General features: G+C 39.2%; 1 protein-coding gene across 1 annotated transcript in view; it reads right to left on the bottom strand.

The window, feature by feature from the left end:
- Nucleotides 1-22,101, bottom strand: part of BMERB1 (bMERB domain containing 1) — a 53,691-nt gene that overhangs the window by 9,463 nt on the left and 22,127 nt on the right. Inside the window, exons 2-3 of the mRNA XM_068422837.1 lie at nt 17,584-17,707; nt 165-238 (exon numbers count right to left, since the gene is read on the bottom strand). Coding sequence (XP_068278938.1) covers nt 165-238; nt 17,584-17,707 — 198 coding nt within the window. The remainder of the gene's footprint in view (nt 1-164; nt 239-17,583; nt 17,708-22,101) is intronic.

Here is a 22,101-nt window from a genome sequence, read left to right as displayed (position 1 = left end):
GATGGGAAGGAAAACGGGAAGAAAAAATTACGACTAGAGGAAGATGAAACTCAACCTTGGGGGAAGATTTCTGATTGTTAGAGGCAGAGGTGTGTTCCTGACACCATCCTCACCCACACAGCACCCAAGCATTATCTTAACATTAGGTTGGAGATAGCCATTACCTGGGATTGCTACCAAATTCTGCAGCTCTTTCTTAAGGTTCATAATGTCTTTGCACAGCTGGATGTCATCCATCCTGCAGAAACAGAAAAAGCACAGTCAGACATGCAAACTCCATCCTGTGTTGATGGCACTGGCCAGACCTCATCTGTATATATGATACTGTCCCTTGCCTGGGACCTGTGCATCAGCTTCAAATGCAGAGATTTAACCTTGGGATACTGATACTGTTCGTTCACCAATTTAAACAGATAGCAAAAGGTATTTAATACTAAATGCCTGTTGAGCCCTTAATTAGTTGTCTTACTGGGATCTAATTTGTGTGTTGGTCATATCTGCCAGTGCAGATTATTTCAGATGCCATTTGCTTTCTTGAATGTCACAGAACATTCTGGAATGGGCATCTGTATATTTAATAGTCATGAAAAAGAGAGGTGTACCATATTGCACATACTGCAGCAACAGTTTTCACTAAGGAAAAGAGCAAGGGTGAGAATAACAGAGAGCATGGGAAGGGGCAGCAGAAGCAGATATGTTATTTGGCACAGCTAAGACAAAGTTTTATATTCTATTACCAACTTTCTTTGTGACCTTACTAATAACTTAGCCCTGATACCAAAGATCTGGAAACTGTCAGAATTTGGCATCTAACTATTTTGAGGTCTTATGCCTTGGGTGAATGTCTTCCATGGTTGACATGAGTACTTTAAATTCCTGAGGTGTGCATAAAGTCCATTAATATCAAGACACAGAAGACAGCTAAAAAAAAAAAATCTGTAACGCTAGCAGAAGCTGCACTTTCAGTTCTCATTGAAACTGATACCTATCCTGAGAGCTGCTATACTGAATTATTCCCCTAGAAGCTAGCAAACTTCAGCATTAGCTTCCTGGCAAATATTGGCAGCCAAGGCTCAGGTGTTGGTTCTGAGAGCTGCATCAGAGGCTTCCATTTTGAAATCATGCCCTGAAGAATACAAAAAACAGCCTTTGTGATTAATTGTACATTCTTCAACTTGGATGTCACTAATGCTATCCTTGCCCACAGATCTGAGTCCTTGTTTCACAGCCCTATGCCTGAAGGATGGATCGCCTGTTGCCTAAGCACCTGAAGGTAGCTGAAGTGCTATCAGAACGTGGGTTGTCACAGTGGTATTTCAAGAGAGGAAACCCAAGAGATTAGAGTGTGTATGTATGTGAAAGCCAGCACACAAAGGGTAATACAGTCAAATTATAGAGTTAAGGAGTGGAAAAAATAGGTGTTTCTGGCACAAATAAGATTTTAATTACCACCCAAGAGCTTTTATTCTCCTTGCTGCCTCTGCATGGAACACGGGTCTCCACAGGGAGCCATCCTTCAGCTGCTTTGCTCATGTTATTAAAACATGTTGATCCTTTTATTATTTGCTGCTTTGGTTAACTCCATCTTGTCTGTTCCACTACTTTTCATTGTGCTTTACAACTATTCCTGCTGCCTTTTTACTTCTCTCCTCCAAAAGTATGACAGTGAAATACCTCTGATAATAAGCTTTATTGTTGACCTCTTTTCCTCGTTTAGGTGCCACTGTCACTTCCGCTGGGGATCTGCTCTCCTACCGTAAGACTTGCTTTTATTGGGAAGATCAGCATGCCAGCCTTAAAGGCTAGTCCATGTTTCACTGCTGTATGTGTTTAGGATACTGGGAGGCAGAGACATTTATCCTGATGATTATTCTTACTTGGGCTCCCCCTATTACTCATGCTGATCACAAGCAAAGCTTGTTTTACTCTTGAGATCCATCATGCTAAATGGTACTGAAACTACTTTTATCAATTAACAATCTTAAACATTATCCCCTCAGGAGAATCAATATTCAAAATGTGCTGGGATGTGAACAAGCCTCACAGCTCCTTATCCATTCAATGTTCGCGCCATTTGGGTGTGATATTAATATAATGAGTATAAATATATTTGAGGAAAATGACCATGGTTAACAAATACGACAGTTCCTTGGTCAGAAATGTTCAATATTGAGCAGCTGTCTTCAAATGATATCTAGAAGCCAGACCTTCAACTAGTGAAGGGAACAGTGAGTTTCTACAAAAGAGATCTCCATGACATATGGAGAGAGGATATTCTTTTTTTTCTGTATCAGGTAGAAGGGGCTTCATTCTGGGAAGATCTGGACTATATTAATTAAAATACCTCACTGTATTAGTTTGGGTCCCTGCCCTCCTCAAGGAACTCCCAAAAGTTAATGTCACTGCTCTTCCCTCAGGATTTTCAGGAATTTAAAATATCATTAGCTGTACATTCCAAGTGAGCAAGATCATCGATGTTCGGTAGTCCCTACAGCCGCTATGCTCAATTTGTGGCAAAGGTACTGGCCTCATTGCAACTGTAGTTCAGTTCCTCCCATTATTTTGGCTCTTTTTTTTTAATCTGACTGCAGAGCATATAACTAGCACTCTCCATATATATTGTTAGCACCTCTTTTTCCTGAGACCTCCGCTTTGTTACTGCCTTGTAACTCATAGGAGAGAAGTAAGTGGCCAAGCACTTAAGGGCTGTAATAGCTCTGTGACAATCTGAATTCTAAAAGTCATAAGCTAGATGACCTCTCTGGATTCCAGCTGTGGAGGCTAGTGTGTTTTGATAATGGACAAAGACTAAACCTACCATCTGTACCAATCCCCTTAAGCATATGGAACACCTTTCCTCCCATCTGTGTCAAACAGCCTTTGTGTTTCATCTACTCCATGGTGCTGATTAGGAAAAAAATAAAGAGATATGGTTAAATGACTAAAGGAGGGCTATGAGACATATTCACTAAAACCATGTGAAGGCTTCATCCATCTGACTTAATGAAAGCAGGAGATATAGTTGCTTGTAATGATAAAGCACATCGCACATCTGCTAGCAAATAATACTGATTGTAGCGCTACAATTGCTGTCCTGGGCAAGAGTCACCTTGTTGCCCTCAAAGAAAAGGAAGAAGATGAACTCCTGGGAAAGAAAGCTCTTGGAAGGCCATCCAATCTGTACTGGTACTATGAACCTTCCTCTCTTTTCCATCTTATGCTCTGGTTCTTGGATATAAACAGTTACAGGAGACCCAGGGGAAGTTAATGCTGCTTCAAAAAAAAAAAACAAATCCCAGTGGATTTCTCATTTGAAAACTGGATAGTCAGCAGGGTTTGACTGAGAGCATATTTGTATTGCCGTCAGACCTCCTTAGGAAGTAAGAAGAGCTTTTGGGAATCTTAAAGAGAACAGGAATCTGCAGAGTAGAGAAGACAAAACTCCTTTGGGTCCCCTAACCTTCTACAGAGAAACGGGAGAAACACACTGAGCCTAATTCTGCAGCACTCTCTCTCCTATGTTGTAAGTCAAATCTATTGGAGAGCAAGATGGGCAAGAGAAGAAGTTATACAGACTACTGTCAAGCTTATTTAAGAGCACTGTTATGCTCCCTGTGCACCTGGTGCTTTTCTCGAAGGAGAGCAGCACAGTCAGGTTGTTGGTCTGTGCAGAATGCAATGGCTTTTTCCCTATAGATACAGCACGGCATAAGGTACTGAAATGATACCCTCCAGGCCTGTTTAAGTTACCTGCAAAGCTGCTCGAGACATTTGCATAAAATTTGCAATATACAAACAACCTTTGCTGAACTCTCCTCTCTGGAATAGATAGTACATTCTTTCCAATCCCTGTGAAATCGTTTTTGATGTTGTATAAAAAACATGAGTAAAGAAAACAGCAGTTACAATATGTCAGTTTTTCCCCCAGAGCTGAGCTTTAAATGTCTGCCCAGCAATCTTAAACACGAGTTATGAGTATGATAAAACATTTCTCTTATTAAGAGCCCAAATCCATTCCTGGAGTAATTGCAATAGTTGCAATTAGAATGCAATAGTATTGAACTCAGATGAATTCTCAGTGTGCTTTCATGTGCTCCTGACACAGTCTGCAATTCTGCTTTTCTGCTTCTTGATGGCTTATTACAAGAAACCCTGTGTATGCTTGGAGATATCACATAAGCATGTATTATTCTTTTCTCTTTTGGTATTTCAAGCTATATCATCAAAACCTAAAAGTAGACTCTCTGTTTGCCCCAAAAAAAGATAAAATAGCTCACAGTGAATAAACAGCATGAGCAAAAGATTTTCTAAACATGTCACAAAATGACAGGAAAATAAGTGGGTTGGAAGAGTCTGCAGTCATCTGGCACAGTGACTCAGCCCCAATACGTGTTTCTTTGGTCCAGTTACCAGGAGAAGAATGCTCTGAGTGCTGTCATTCCCGTAAGAACCACAAGTGAGGTGACAGCATGAGTCACCTCTGCTGTGCACCATCTGGACTGAGGGGGAGCAGGGCAAGGAAACTGAGAGACCTCCCATTCAGCTGTGCCCTGGCAGGTCTCAGGCTGTGGAATATAATAGCAGGCGGGACTTAAAAAAAGAAACGTTCTGTACTGGACACAGAAGAAGTGTTGTTTTGTTTCAATAGAAATTATTCCATAACAGCTAAATTTTTCTGTCTTCTTTTCAGCTGAGGAAGAAAACCAAATTCCCTAGTGTAAGACCCAGATACCATCTAGAGCCATAGATGGAAAAAACCCTAAAAATTCTAGTAAAAGGCAGTAGGAAAATCACTAAATGCTCACCTTAATGGTCAGCCAAAGAAAAAAAGATGGCCAATAAGTTTGTCAAATGCTTCAGATTTGAGAGTAAGAACTATTAATAACAGCTACATAAGCATCAAATATCTTTTTCATTGATTTCAGGACGAGCAGAGCAGTTCAGTGTGTCTAGAGAGCTGCTGCCTTTGCTGAATGACTTTCAAAGCTAGAAATAGATCTGTGCTCCCTCTAGCATGTCCGTAAGAGGAGGTCTGAGATTCTTTTGTTTTCTGTTATTGCATTAAAGTGCTTGAAGTTAAAAAATGAATGTAGAGTGGTTATGTTGGCTTCCTTCCCTCTCTTCCAAGAGGCTTTGCAGGCACTTAGGTTGTTTTTAGTTCTGTTTTAATATATTCCTGTCCCAGAAGTAAAATGCTTGTAATTGTTAGAGTTTCTGAAGACTTTGATAGTGCAGGTCTAGGAGATGGCCTAAGAATCACATGTCATGCTAAGTTATGAGTTGACATGATTACATATATCTGGAGAAGGTCTCAGTATAGGGATAAAAAGATCATCTCCTTGGTGGTATCACCAATGAACGTGCTGAACACCAGCCAAGGGCAGCCAGTAGTGGTGGAGAAATTAGGGTGACTGAAGTAGAGCTGTGCAGAAATAAAAGAATTGCTAGAGAAAGAGATGGTAACGTGTTGTTAAGCTGCAGATTTGTTAAAATAAAGACTGACGTGGGGAGGAGGGACATCAGTGGAGGCTGCCTTTGGGGACTGCAGGTGTTTAAGGCCTTGACAAAGTTGTGGGGAATCTGGAACAGTGAAAGTATTCTGGGAACAGAAAAAACCAAGAAGCTTATCTATGCCCCTCTTCTACATTTGACTCCATTTTGTCCCTGTCAACTCATCTTAGTTTCTTAGAGCTTCTAATTATAAACCTGTGATATTAAAGGCAACATTTAATGAATATAGCACACGTTGTCTGAGTCATTATGGTGTGTGTTTATCACCTTGTTATTTAGCTCAGCACCTGGTGCTGCTCAGACTGGAAGACACAGAGCTGGCAATTAAGATAACAGACTGCTGACCAGTCTGCTTGGCAGGTCAGGTTATGAATCAAAAGTTCTATGATTAACTTTAACTATTAAAATAAGTGTGTCTATCTTTTCTTGTTAAAAGCACTCTCTTGATGAGGGAACAGTGGATAGAAGCACTGAACCGCAACTTGCAAAGTAATGTTGTAATTCAGCTGTTGTTTCAGACAATTGAAGACGGCAGGATGTGAAAATCTCAGTCCCCGGAGATCATATTCAAGGCGTATTTCACAGAAATTCAGAACAGTGTCTAAAGAAGATGTCTGTATTTCATTCTCACTGACATTGTTAAATTCTCTTGAGCTTGGCCATCTCCTCTGCCAGTTATGAAGTTTTACTGTCAACTTCAACAGTAACAAGAGAAGCTTTCCTGGAAATGCCCCATTGTGGAGGGGAATATTCCTCTACATGGCAAAAATTGACTAAGTTAATTTGTCTAAAAATCATACAATAGAGAAGTTAGATTTAAATTCAGAAGTATCTAACCCCATCACAGTAGCATACAGAAGACAATGTAAAAGCATAGGGCTAACTTATGTGCATGGTTCATTTAAACTGGTCTGCTAGTTTTATTTTTTGTTACTAGGCAGCAGAAGTAGGAAACTCTAGGTTTGGCTATGTATTGTCTCTAACAGAATCAATGATAAATTTCCTTCTTAATTTCCTCCATATTTGACCTTTTCTTATTTTTAAAACCAGAAGAGCAACCATTTGGTATCAAAGCTGAAAAGAATATAAAAGTACCTGGTATAAAATTAAACATTGACAATCAGTCCATTTCAGTGCTTTTCAATTCACTGTTGAATTGTCACTGATCTATACTCTCCTATTTATAGCAGAAGGCAAGTGAGAGAGTCCACTGAAATTACACGTTTATTACAGAGCAGGCTTGCCTATAGGAAGATCAACTGTGCAAAAGGGTGGGCCACAGTAACTGTGAGTATTACATATGCATGATGTATTACGAATATATTGCCTTGGATATATGGTCTCATGGGAGACAACTCATGCTACCATCCACTCATGCAAACCAGATCACAGGTAGCTAAGAACTGGGAAATCAAAAACAGTTTGGGATTAAAGGTTACATTTGGAAATACAGTGCTAAATTACTGACCTAAAAATTACTAATTCAGAAGAGTAAAGATACCTAGAGCTGCTCCCTCTTCTATTAACAGCAATTTCTGACAACCACAACATATATTCAATGTAGAAAATGCTATTTAAAGAAAATTTTCTATTGAATAATTATTTTCCTAGCTGTCCAATAGAGATAATAATGAAAATTTCTCCTTTCATATTTTTTCTTTTTAAGACACAAACATCTCGACTAACAGGTACTAAGTCTACAATTCATTAAATACTTTGCTAATGATACGTTTATCATTATACACTACTAAAAAAATGCTTTTCCTTTCTGAGCGTTTTAGCATAGCATTTTGACTGCCACACAGTTGAAAGTGTAATGTCTTATTTTCCTCTGGGGTTGATTGTTTGCTGTCAAACAGGGCAAAGGAGATGGGTCTGCAGAGAGATCAAACTGAACAAAGGCATTTTTCTTTCCTCTTTGAGAGCTGACTTGTATTTATACTTTCAGCTTAAAGTGCACAGTCTGGAACTTTGTAATTCTGTCCTGAACTCATGTTCCTGAGGCTTCCAGGCTCCCATCTGAAGAGCTGGGAGACCCTCACCAGAGCTGGACCTTCCAGGAGTTCCCAGTTCTACAGTGGGCACGCTGACATCCTTGAGGCTCCCAGATCCATGCCAGTCCACTAGAAATGCTGTCCCTAATCTCAGAAGCCTCAGGCTTTGAGTATCTGACAACTTTCATTACAGAAACCAAGTTGGGCCATTTCCCATCTTACACTTGCCTGGTTATTTCCTCAAGGACTCTGGATATTTGCAGGTGAGGCACCATTGCAATGTGCTTGGGATGGGAAAGGTGAATGGGGACATACAGTCACAGCCACAAATTAATCCTGTCTTGCAGAAGAGTGTGTGCCACACCAGGCTATATCAGTGGGACAGCCATGGTATCCCTCATAAAGCTGAGCTTAGTATTTTCTCTAATGGTACCTTATCTTATGAAGCCAACAACCTGACGTGTATATTTATTGAAAAATACGTATCATGCCTCCTTCTCTACAGCACCCCAGAGTGCATCCTGTGTTCCTAGAGCAAGATACAATCAGGAAAAAAAAAGGAAGGAAATCATAGTATTGTTAAGATTATAGAACTGTGAAGGAGAGAAGATTTATTACTCCTTTCCATGGAAAGAGAGATCTTATCAGAAAACACTGACAACAACCTCTCTATTCATGAAAAAAAATCTGGTTTTGTTGGTGTTATTTCTTTGCACTATTGTAACAGCTAGGTGCCAGACTCAGAGAAAAGTACTAGATGCTGTACATATAAGTAAACAGTCCTAAGAGAATTCCATGCTTAACTTTAGAGGAGATAAAACAGATGATACACAGTACAAAGACAAAAAGTAGCAGAGGAAGAATCAAAACTAGCCAAGAAAGCAAAAGGCAGAACACCTGCTTAGCAATATATAACCAGTGAGTTACCACTGCTATTCACACCTTTGACAGCCTGTTTATCTCTTCACACTCTCTGTCCCTCTCACCTTTACCCAGGCTGATGCTCAGTGTGTGTCACTGCTGCCACACGTGGCATTAAGCCACTGAGAAGACACAGTTGATGCTACATTAGTGAGTCAATAGAAACAGAGATAAAGTATTTGGTTGAAAAATAATTAAAATTTGAAATGAACTTTGTTCATACAAAGACAGCAACCATTGCTGCCTTTTCTCACTTCAGAATGGAAACACTCCACATAAGCAGGCTTTGTAGTACAGTATTACTTTTCAAGTTTAGCCAGTAATGAGAGACTCTTCCATGTTCCCTCTTTGTGTGTGTCTACTAGATTTACTGCGCTCATTCTAAATTAAAACACAGTATTTCTAAGTTGGTTTACTGAAGGTTATCGTCACTAAAGGAATTAACCTCTCACTTCTGCAGTTCTTGTGTAGCTTGATGTTGCTTCACTTTGCAGTGGTTGCACAAAGCCAGACAATCGGCAGACATACCTTTTTGTACTTTAAAATACCAATGTGCTGTGCATACTGCAAAAGACATAAAGGTGAGAATCCTATCTGACCTCTGTTGATGTGTTATTGTCCTTTGAAGGAATATGGACTACAATTTTTTTCTCCATGATGAAGTTGCCCTAAATTTGAGATTCTATCATTATGTCCAATACCCTACAGAATAACCATTACTGACTGTCCCACCTCTACAACTCCGAGCAATGGGTACATCAATGTCACAGCAGCAAAAGAGAGATTTATGATTTTTTGCAAAGTGGAAAATGATAAAGGTTAAAAAGGCAAGTAAAGAAAAAGTAAGCCTGATTGGAAGCAAGAAACCCTCCCAAAACCAGGGATTAATTATGTACTCTGGACAGCTAATGAAGCTGTGGGACTCCTAGTATGAGCTGATTACCAGGGCACAGTCAAGTTGCAGCAAACTTATCTACATAAAAGGTAATTGTTCCTGGGATTACAAGTAATCAAACATAACAGTGTAAAATGGTCTAAAAACCTGAATGGATCTATGGAGAATTTGGATGATATGGATATTATGAGCACTCTGGAGAAGAGGGAGTCATCTAATAGTGTGTACTGAGAGTGTACAAAGACAATGACTAATTTTTATTCTGCTAAGTCAATGTGGAGGTGAATTTGGCTTTTTCACAGTATTAGTTTAGCAATGGAATAACCACACAGACATTAAGCAAATACTATGTGTTTTATATTTATAGTATTTTTAGAGATAAAACAAGTTTAATGAGGTAAGTAAAACTGTTTTCAATAATTGCCTAAAGCGACCTAATAGGGCTTACTATTTAATATCCTATATTCCCTATAAATTAAAATATTGCCATTCAGTATCACCTACATGGCAGAAATAACCATTCCCAAGACAGCTATCACAGGTGGAAGCAACTTCCACAGTTTTAGTTCAAGGTCATCCAATATAGCTGGCTTCAAGTTTTGCTTTCCATCTGGAAAGCCAGCAGTATCAGGCACTGGCAGTTTTCCCAAGGAGCATGTTTCATGATGACAGTGAATGCTATTTTATAAGAACTCCACGCCTTTTCTATTCACAGGCAGAGGCAGTAACTGTGGGTGATAAGATCTCACCTATACTATTAATATTTACTGGGTCAGAATATGCTAATACGTTTTAAAATGCATTAATTTTGCACTACAAATTATTTCGAGGTTCAGTTTTGATCTGTCCCTATGTCATATAGAGGTCTGAGGTTTTGCTGCCTGTCTCCTCTGTCAGCTAAACTGAACTAACACATGCATTATCCATATTTACATTTGTGTCTTCAGCACAGTAGATTTCCATGCCCCGCAGTGATATGAATCCTAAACTGCTTCTGAAGCCACACACAGGTATCCATAGCAGTAACACATTAAATGGGCAATGAAGAGGATGCTGGCTGAGGAGTTCCCTCAGCTTTTGAGTCTTTTATCTCACCAGGAAAGAAAAAAAGGAAGTGGGACAGAGAGTTTGCGTGTTCTGAAGTGGTATGTTTGCTTTCCTTAACAGCAAAGACAGACTGAAAATTTATAGTTTGACCCAAAACTCTTTTTATAGAGAACATTTTAAGAAATGAGCTCAGAGAAGCCTGAGAAGCGAATGAGGGGGAATTCTGACTAGCTATAAACTGATGCTTTTCTGTACATACTGTCTCCTTCATATCAATACGAGCCAAGTCCTCAGCTTTTCTGAAAATAAATCCAGAAAAGCTGGAGATACCATATGATGGCTTTAAGCTATATTTTCATTTCCTGGGCTGGCTGGAGATGGTCACAACAGCTCCTGGCATAATTTTATGAAATTTCACAATGTCAGTAGCATAGAAGGAGAGATGCTACGAACAGCCACAATTGCTACATAACCTTGACATATCCTGAGGAGGTCCATCCTGGGCACTAAGTGAGGCAGGGTCTTGAGACAAAAATAGGATTTGATAATGTAATTACAGAGCAAATCACAGTGCGTCTACTCTGCTGTGACTATGCTTGCCTGAGCTAAAATGTGATTGCACAACATAAATTGTGGCATTACCTAATTGAGGAAGGCTTGATTTTATAATCTGAAAATTGGTTCTATGTAAACTTAGGTAATTCTTCATAGCAAGCAAGAATTCAGATGGAAATAGTACCGACTTCCTGGATATGAAGAGTACAGCTGTCTTCAGCTGCCCTCCTTTTCTTTTTAAAGGAGGAAATAACAGCATGGAGCAAAGCAAAGGACAGGCTTACAAAGGCTGATATCTGACTTGCCATTTGCACCAAGGTCTGAGAAACATCATGACCTGTTCATCGATTGCTTCAGCTGATTTTGCTTTCTTTATTTCTTTGTATTGATAAAAAGAAAACCAAGAATTATCAGAAAGCTGGCCTCTTAAAGTATACACTACAAGATTAACTATTTCATGTGGTATATAGCATGTAATCTGTTAAATAAATAAGAGTTCAGCTGCTTCCCTTGCTTTTCAAATCAAAAAAATTTTGGGGGACAGGCTAAGAACATGCTGTCACACATCTAATTTTTTTGCGCTTCACTCAGCAAAATTAAAAAGCTGTGTTTTGCAATAAAGAAGCTTCACAAATTTGAAAATCAGAGATGTCAGTTGCAGTTTCCTGTACTGTATGTTTTTGCTTCACTTCAGAGCTCCACAAAGTTACACTGTTTAAATGTATTTTTGTCTTTAAGTGCTTTCATTTTTAATTACTGAAATGCCATCCGTTTAGTACACCAGTCAGGAATTTCCACTTTTATCTGCAAGGCAGAGACAGAAGAGCGTACAAAGGACTACAAAGCAGTACAAAAGAGAGAAAAATCACATGTATTGAAACTGTACAGTTGTGGTCTTCACTGAAAAATTTTTGGTGTTTCATTTTTAAACAGGTAAATCCTGTTTCCCCAGTTCTCACTTAAATGTTCACTTTTTCTGTATTTTGGGGAAGTTTCTCTTTAACACAGTGATAGGCATACTACAGAAATATCTATATTTGTCTAAGAGCAAACATAGATATTCTCCTTCAACAGCAAATTATTGGTCTATCGCTAAAAAACAGTACGTATTGCTCTGTGGGCCTGGTATAGAGATGTGGACAAATTGCAACATTTTCTTAAAGATTTCTGAATTTTAAAATAATTTTGATGGATATAAGTACATACCTGACTTGTCCACCAGTCAGGAAGGATGCAATTTCTGGAAGCTGTCAGTAGATGTCTGCCAGATGGTTTAATTTTCAGAGCTCTGCCCCGTAAACTGCACTGAGTTCAGGTTTGGACCGGGGCACACAGCCTTCCTGGGTGCTGTACTTGGGGTGATCTGAACAGTGAGTGTTTTTGTTGAAGGACAGGTGGAGGACAGGTGCATTTAACAGCCCCGCATCCAAATATCCCCAGGTTTTCACAAAGGCCTCCTAGGATGGACTCACCAGTGCTCCGTTGCCTCCCACTGGAGCCAGTGGCATTGGAGGCGGTCGCTAGAAAAACATAATTTTTTGAGGGCCTTAGCTGGCAGCCCACAGTCCTCTGTGCCATACAGCCCAGCAGACAATAAGTAGAGCGCACAGAGTTTGTGAGGAAGGAAAAAGATTCCTCAAAGCTGTTGCAAGAAGGGTCAGGGGAAGGGTCGCTGCAGTGGCCCCACAGACAGGGCAGCCATTTTGTACGGTGTGGCTGAGCTGCCACAGAATGGCGGCCATTTTGTCTCATGCTGCGGCAGAGCTCATCTCACCCGTGAGGGCAAGCAGGCAGTTAGCACGGCCTTGTGTGGCTCTGCAGTGGAAAGGCCCCTATGAAGGACTGCCTCAACACTTTAAAAATAAAATGTGCCCCTTATTAAAGGATTTTTTGCTGCTCTTTCTTTCTCTAACCAGAATCATAAACCCGCAGGCAGGTAAGGTCTCTTATCTGGTGACTGACTTCAGTATCATGTGAGTTACTGTTGTTGACTGGGTGTCCATATCTCTTTCTAAAGGTGGAAAATTTCTTCCTGAGGAGATTAACTTTTCTGTCGATGGCCCAGAGCGAAGATGGTGAGTAATTTTAATATCCAGTGCAACACAAAACAACTTGCTTACTCACAAGTGTGACTGTTGCAAAGAGGTGGGGAGAAATTAATAAATTAAAAGAACAGGTTTTAATATTTTAACTCAGTACTTCAACATAGAAATGTATGTGAAATTTGTTGAAATATAATTGAAATTTTCCTCAATTTAGTTTTGAAAACTGAAAATCTGGGTCTGTTGAACTAATAGTATATTTGATAGACATAGGCTAACAGATGAGACACCAAGCCTGCTTGGATATGTATGAGGGAAAAAGAACCCACATAGTTTTGTATGGTTTTTGAGCACCACTCTGTACCATCTTTTACGTCTAATACTATTAAATCCTTTTATTTTTGAGTTTAATCTCACTGCCTGATTCTTAAGTACTTTAGGACTAGCTTTGAAATAATAATGATGATTAAGTATCTGCCTTTTATTTCTTCACTATCCCACTCTTTCTTTCACCCCTACAGGGTGACTCTTCTAAAGCTTTTAGTGATGATGAACTGTTCAGTAAAGATCTTATTTAGATACTGAAGTGTTACCAACTGTGACTACTGTAATGTAACATTTCTGTAGTGATGTAGGAGCAACAGATTTCTTTTCATCTCTTTTGTTGTCCTACTGACTTCATTAGTCATTGGTATTATTTTGTTCAGTGGGGAGACGGAATATGGACCTCATAGTATTACTATGGTAAAAATAAGGCCTTGATACCTTAACTTTCAAAGCAAGGAAAGCTGTCTGTATGTTTTGCTAAAGACTCCCTCATTTAGAGTTCACGTTGCTTGAAGAGAGACACATGCTATATACATCATAGCTGAGAAACTGCCTGAAAGAATATTACATCATTAATGTTCTCCCATATCAGCAGGAAAAGTTTTTATTGGTTCACACACACAAGTGTGAAAAATGAAAACCAACTCCAGGTCCGCTGAGCATCCAGACCTTGCTAGGGTTTGGTTTTTTTTTTTGTACTGGCTGATATGCTAACCTGGAGCAGTTCTCTGCCAAATGCCCTTATTTTATGGCTACTGCATTTGTTTGGGCAAAATGTTGACATAACAGTTAAAGAAAACACGTGTTGTTGCTGAGCTGTTTCAAACTTCAGTAATGGTGAGTTTTATCATTATTCCATCTCTATCTTCTTTGTGCATCTTCTTCAAGGAAAACAATAATTTCAATTAGCACTCTTAGAGCAAGTTCCTTCCATGGATTAAACCTGCATAGCTCTGACAGGGGAAGGGCTTGCTCTGATTCCCATCAGCAACAGGCCTAGCTTGCAGTGTTTTGCTTTCTTATTCTTGAGCGTGAATATTGCTAAAATACAGTGTCTGTGCTGTGAAGAGTTGTGGTAGTTGCTGGTGTGTGTAAGTAAAGCTGACAGGCTGTATGCCTCTAACAAGAGGGAGTCATGGCCACCATTAGGGCTGGTGATACACTCAGAATACAAGCCCTCTAGCTTATTTCCTTTATTTTTATTATTTTTTTTAAAGCACAGCTACAATGTACTTTGCCCTAGCTTTAGGATCTAGCTATATGTGAATTAAAAAATCAGTCATACAGAGAGACAGTGAGAAAAATGAACCATTACTTTTAAAAAGGTAGCTAGAGATGTAAGCTGGATGTGTAAGTGATACAGAATTATTTCATCGTGTTCATGCTTTTATAAGAACTAAAAAAAGCCCAATTTAACTCAAGGAAATTGCTACTCTCTTGCTAACAGCATGAGGGGGAAAAAAAGAGAATACAAACATACCACACATTTTCTCCACTACTATATGTATGTTTTATCCTTTTGTTATAATAGAATGAAAAGCTAAAGCAGGTACATGAACTAAAGGGATGTGGTTCTCATTAAAGCTGGTCTTGAACTGAGTGGTCTGAGCATAGGTGTAGTACTGCTAGTCAGCAGCCATGTTCCAAGTCGAGTCTGCCTTAAACCTGTCTGAGGTGGCTCAGTTTCATGCAGTTGATTGTATAGGTCATTCATAGGGGAAACTAGTCCTGTCAGAAGAAAACAATTACTAAAGTTCACGACCTACACATAGACTTCTGGTCTTGGGACACTGGCAATGCATTACTTCAGGAAACAACTGAAAAAATTAATTGTGGCCACATATAAAGTCTTCCACAATATGTCTATGAATTAGAGTTTATGTAATTTGCTTAGTTAAACAGATACAAAACTTGGACCACTGAGGTAACTGCCAGTTGTGCTGTTAATCTCAGCAAGAGGTCATTAAAAGACATTTGTCATTGAAGACAAATGCAACTGAGCCCCTCTGTCAGTGTGTAAAATATCCAGAATGAAAGGCAGTGAAGAACAGGTGCTGCTATATTACTTGGGCATCACTAGCAACATGCTTCTCACTTGTCTGGAATAAAATGTAAAAACATTTTAAAAAATGAGATAAAGTCAAATAGACAATTTTTTGGACTCCTAAAAGCTATTAAGGGAAGCATGTTCTGATTCTGGAGGCCTTTGTGAGTGACAGAGACTGCTTTTTTCTTTAACAGTTGGTGAGCCAGTATGAAGAACTTGCCTGCTGTAAATGGGCTTAGAAAGATGGGAAGCCTACACAGGGCTTGAAAAATCACAATCAGCGCAGTTTTGGTTTGCAAGTAGAGTCCTAGTGCAGAGACAGATGCTATCTCACCATTTTATTCGGTGGTGTAAAAAAAACTAAATTTAACTGCCTCGAGGATTAATGAGCAGAGTCAGGATATTCTGCCACAGAGCAGGGAGCAGTCAGGCTAGAAAGCTGTGTGAATGTCCCTGGAGACATGGTCACCTTGGCCTGCTGCCGCTGAAGGAATGAAGGGGTCTGTGGCAGTGGCACAGACCTCAGTCCTTCTTGCTGAAGACAGTGGGAGCAGCAACAAGCTTGGCTTTCCACGACTTAGAAAAGACAAAAAAGTGGGGCCATCTCTGGCAGTTGCTGCCTCTCTTACTTGCCTGCTTTGCTAATACCTAGGGCCAAACCTAGTGGAGACTTTGATGCCCAGAAGAGCTTTCCTCGCTCAGCCAGTGAATGGCTGGGGAGTGGTCTTTGGTAGCTCTAGGCAGAGTGTGTTTGAATCATATCTAACACAAGAAGAGTACTGTTGCACAGTATGAATGTCAGTTATATTCCCTTTTCAATAAGCAAGTTCCCCTGTGTTCAATTCCTTACTCAAACACCTGCTAGGCAATACAGAGTAAAGAGTGTGATGACTGTGAGCATGGGGAAAATGAACAGACTGGATACAAGAACAAACAGAACAAGTGAAGAACATGCAAAACGATGACAAGCAGATGTCTGCCATGGCTCTCATTCACTGGGACAGTTTATTTCAGTGCTTTTTTTGATATAGAAAATGTCAGAAGTGCAGGGTGCACTTCTGGGGCTTCTGAGTTGAATTTATGTACGAGCCAATAACCAAGCAGTTATTTGATTACCAGGAGCAGGTGTGACAAAACCATTCCTGTTTATTTATTTGTACCACTACAGCATTATTAAAGGTCAGCGTCAGTATTACCAATCCTTATTTCCAAACACGTCTAAGCAGTGATTCTGGGCTGAAGTCTTCTGGGATAATACTCAAAGACAGATGTCTGTGCTGTTTGAGGGTGAGGCTTCCAACTTTTGGCAGTGCAAGTCAGGGCATTGAAATTAACCTCCAGGTGTAAGGGTTAAAGTACCAGTCCTATCTTTGTACTTTAAAGGAAGAAGAGAGCAAGTGAGTTTTTTCAGGGTACTCTACCTTCATTAATGCCAAGGGTCTGGGTTCAGCAGGTTTTAGATCTACTGAGGTTGGCCTGTCAGCAAAGGTGCTAGTTTCTGACCTCAGGTACTCACAGACAGATGGCACTTCAAAATAATATACCCCTTATTAATAAGTCCTGTTCTTCTAAATTCAGTGATTTAGGAATATAAACCCTATTGACTTCTTCATCAGAACTGGATTAGTATTCATTAACCTTCAGTGAGGCTCCTATGCCTAACCCTTTTGGCAGTTTTGAAAATCTCCCTTGGAGGACTGCTATTTAATTTGATACATCAAAATGTGTTTTGTGTTCATAAGTTAATGGCTTCCATTTAACAAATGTCAAATCTTGGATGCTATTAGTACAGAACACTGTGTGCTCTCTTGTGACATGAACTGTCTAAGACCACTAATGAAGTGCAGAATAAAGCCTGAATTAGGTTAGACTGTGGAAGCTCCAAATCCCCTACCTGTTGATATTTTCTTCAGACAAATATCCTTCCCACAAAGGACTGAAGTCAGGTATAAAAATATGCTCTGTAGACAGGTACTTTGCTAAAGTTTCCTTCTGTGAGTAACAGATCCCTTTAATGTCTTCTGCAAATCATGCTGAATAAAAAAGGTGCTGAATAAAAAAGGTAATTTCCTTTGCAACTACCAAAATTATTTCCCAATGGCATTTTGCAAGCATTCACCTAACTGGAATGCTCTTTATCTTTCTTCCTTTTAAAATGTCAAGCAGATAAAAGTCTTCTAAATAGCATTCTTTCCTATTTTGATTAATTTTGCATAGTGTTTTCCCAGAAGTATTGATACTTACATAAACCTGAGTTCTGATTCTCTTCTGACTAAGACTTCCCGAAGTCGCTGGATCTTTGCCATCTCAAGCTCAATTTCCTCAGGCATCATTGTTGTTTCAGCCATTGAAATGATGTCAAGTTGATCTGTGTGTGAAAGCAGAGAAAATTAATTAAGATAGTCAAACTGTCTTAATGGGGTTTTTTAGGAATGTAAATTTAATCACAGAGCTATCTGACTATGGGGTAATTAATGCAAGTAATAAAGAACATTCTAGCTGAATGCTATATTGACTGGTTTCTCTATTATTTTGCTTATTACTTTCAATGTAACCATTTTGAAGTGAAATAAGCCAAAGTGACATTAATTTTGTTAGTCAGAATCTATCATACCTCTAAGGAATCCCAACCCAGCACATAACTATAGCTACTGTTCCTTAATTGATATCACTACAAACTTCAAAAGAACAGCGACAGACGGCTAAAATACTCGCTCAAAGCAATTACTTGCAACTCTGAAGAGTCCTATCTTGGTGCAAGTGCAGGCAATATAAACTGATGAAGGTTTCCCATCTCTTATTCTTATAACTCTTCATGCCATTCCACCATCTCAGCTTGACCAACAGCTAAAGCCCAGATCCACTAGAGAGGAGCCCAGGATGTGATTAGAAATGACGTAGGGCCTAATCCTTTGAGGCGATGAGTATTTCTCAGTAGGGCATTGAAATCAGTTGAGGAGACAAACAGCACTTTGTAGTAATTACGTTGCAACTGGTAAGGCCAGGGTCCTTCTATGATTATTTCTCTATAATTGATGTATTTACCTCTTCTAATCCAGAGAGAAACAGGGCTATGAACTGTACATGGAAGGCAGAAGGAACCAATTTATAGAAGGTGGATGTGGGAAGGAGCAACTTGGCCTCTGGAAAACCTTATTCCAAGGGTTCACCATACTTGGCCTTCATTTTGAACAGGAATTTGAGACTGAAAAATAGAGTGCCTGCACGTTTTGGTACCCAAATAGAGACATATTTCTGAAAACAGGCCTGTTTCAGCTGTATTGCTTTAAAAAAGGAAAATGGGAGAGGTGAAAATGTACTCAGCATGATTATGCAGAAAACAGGAAACAAAAAGCATCAGAAAAAAAGCTGTTCAGTTAGTTGAGGAGACAAATTCTGAAGTCCCTCATGACAGACTAAGCACATAGCTGAGAAGAATTTCTGACAGAAACTTGGAGTAGGCATGAAACTACAAAATCTCAACAAACACAGCCCCTTCATGAGCTTAGTTCACAAAGACCTGTTCTCCCCAAATGGAAGCAAAGTAAAGAAATTCTATAGGATATAAAGAAAATATATGTTCTTTATATATAAAAATAAATAAAGTATATTTTTTTAAAGTTATCCTGCTAGTATTGTCTGCAAATTTTGGCTTCACTTCGTAATGAAGAAAGTAGGCAAAAAAAATATTAAAATTTACTGTTTTTTTCACGATAACAGAATCTTGAGAAAAAAGTGACACAGGTTTTGAAACCTCTCTCATGAGAGAACAACCATTTCTCCATAGCTGTTTTTAAAACTCAGATTGCAAAACTGGTTGGTAAAGTAAGGCTATCTTGTGTGTCTGAACACACAACTGCTGCGTGTAGAAGATGGATTTTCCTATCATTGTGTTTGTTGGGGTATATTTAGGTGAGGTATAGCCTAGATGTCCTAAGAAGTGTTGTTCCAGCTCTGTCATCAATGGCTAGTTTCACAGCGTGAGGCACATTGAGTCTTTTGAAATCCCAGCCACTAACTTAGATGTTGAAATAGAACCTAAAAACCTTTGAAATTCTAGGTCTGTTTGAGGAAGGTTGAACACTATTGAAAATGCCTTAGGGACTGTATCCAGCCCTGCCCTTTCCCTCCCCTCACACCCCTATCTGGGTGTGTGGGAATGAGGAACCACAGTGAAGTCTTGAACTTAGTAGCAGAGACCTAACATGCTGTGCTACCACCAACAGATGGGCAGAATTATGGGCAGAAGTATAATTCAATATTCACTAAATGTTTATCAGACATCAGTCAAAAGAAACTAGAAAAAAGATTCAGTAAGTATAGTTTTGCCTCTTGTTGCTTTTCAGAGTTGTGGAGTTATTTTAACTGCTTGCAGCATAATTGGCTTTGGTGCAAATTTATTTTCCAAAAATATTAAGCAGGAGATAGGAAGTTATTCTGATGCTACCATGAATCAAAGCCAATAATACTGGTAATTAAGAGAGATAAGCCACAAATATATTACGCATACATACATATTTCAAAACTAGTTCTCAAGAGCCTAGAAAATAGGGGAAAAAAAAAAAGTAACTATCTTATTTCTACTCTGCAACTCTAGCTGTAAATACCCTGGTGTTACCCCTCGGATCAGATCAGCTATCATACTGTGATTTCAATAATTTAGGAGGGGAATCATGAACAAGCCTTATGCCCTGAGTATGTGCTTAGAGCCAACACAAGAATTAGTGTGACAAGCAGTAGTCTAGTCTGACCTCTTGCAGAACAGTCACAGATTCTCCTTCACATCCCACTCAACATGTGCTTGAACCAAAGAAAATAATTTTGAAAGCTAACCAAAATTATGCAATGTTTTCAAAAGAATCAAAAATGTAAGCAAGGCACCACAAGTTTGAAACTGGAGGGAAATAAATATAGAATCCATAAAATATTAGTTCACAACTTGTCTGCAAACTTAGAGATGTAGCTAGAACAATACAGAGATATAAGGAGTGGTTTAGTTTATCTTCATAGCAGCACATGTGCTGTGAACATACTGTAAGGTGATTAATTCTCATGGAGATCTCAAACTGGAAGGAAGATTGGCAAGAGCTGGATTAAGGGAACTTTGAGAGAAAAAAACAGACAGGGCAGTTGAAATGGGAAGAAATTTGAAGGTGAAGATACAGAGAACTGAGTATGGAGACACTGTGGCACTGGAAGAGATTAATAGCCAATTCTAGAGGGGTAGGCGTGGTCTTCCAAGGAGAAGGGACTGAAGTCAATCCATACTTTATGTATGTTCACCTGTGCACAATTAAGAAACTATATCAGTTTTGCATCGAATCTCCAGCTTTTCTAAACCTCCCTTCCTAACAGGTAGAGACTAAGTGAGCACCTTTGACAGCTGCCAATTTCCCTTTATACAGGTGAGTCCATAGGTCTCATAAACCCAACACAGGTGCAGTATACCACCCACTTTGTCCCCCTCTGAAAAGTGTGCATTTTTAAGGCAGGCTTTGAGGAAAAAGGCACAATTACACCACCATATTTCCCAGAAATCCTGAAATAGTAGAGCACAGGTATGAGGACACTCTGGAAATACAAGCCTCTGAAGAGGCCACAGGTCAGGATTCCCACCTCACACCTTCACCTTGTAATCCTCACAAATCACCAACCTGTTTGTGTCTGAATTTCTCTTCTAATATTGTGGATAACTGTTTGGCCTACCTGGCAGCAGCTATGCTGAAGGATAATTAATTATTTTTCATAAAATGGTGTGAGCTCCTGGGATGTAAACCACTTGGGAAAGAATATGTTAACATTATTGAGCCTTTGAGTAAAGCTCTAGCTCTGTCCCAGTGACGAATGACACCTTTAGTGCTTTCAGACATGATTCTGAACAGCTTCACACAGAAGTCTCTTACCTTTTCATAAAAGAAAAAAGAAACATTTCATTTTATTTAAAGCAGGCGTGCATTATTCAACTATTTTTAGCATATATTGTTATTAAGCTTTGTTTCTGGTAATGAGCCAAAATTCATAAAGCACAAATGGAGACAACACTGAGATTAGTCACAGTGTCCTGTCCAGTGACAGGATGAAACTATTTTGTCTGCTCTGCAATCTCCAGGATAAATTTCAGTCACAAAGAAACAAGTAAAATATTATTACTGCATGCACAAAAAGATATTAGCATGAAAACAAAATTATCAAGCTATTACATATAATGAAAGGGACTGAAGAGATACACCCAAAGCTATTTATGCATATCGTTGCTTCAGTTTAAATGCAGACTGGTATAGATAAACTGGGTATCAACTTAATGACCACATTTCATCCTCAGCCAGCCAGAAATGGAACATTAGCCACCTGTGATAAAAAAAACAACAAAAAATAAAATGCCTATTAAGTCAATAAGTGCAAAGAAAACTTTAAAAGAAGCCTGAAGTGATACAATGAGAAATGGGAAAATGCATTACACCTGGTGTCAATAGTTTCAGACAAATTGGTAAGGAATGCTGTAAGGAAAAAGTCATTATCAGCAACAAATCCTGCTCCTGTCACTTGAAGCAAGCATACTGTTGTCCATTGAGAAGCTCATTGTGCTCTACAACCATTAGCTGGTTTAATTCTAATTTGTGGGTTTTGTTACCATCATCTTTGTAAAAGAGGCATGGAGAGGATGAGGTGTATCAGTAACACAAAGGGTCCCAAATGTGTGCTGTAGGAACCCAAAACCATGCCACTGTTATTCTGGTGGTATCCACATACTGAAGAGCAATC

This window comes from Nyctibius grandis, chromosome Z, assembly GCF_013368605.1.
Source record: "Nyctibius grandis isolate bNycGra1 chromosome Z, bNycGra1.pri, whole genome shotgun sequence".
In the NCBI taxonomy this organism is placed as follows: Eukaryota; Metazoa; Chordata; class Aves; order Nyctibiiformes; family Nyctibiidae; genus Nyctibius; species Nyctibius grandis.
The sequence above is the reverse complement of the archived record's forward strand: the minus strand, read 5'-3'. Positions and strand labels throughout refer to the sequence as shown.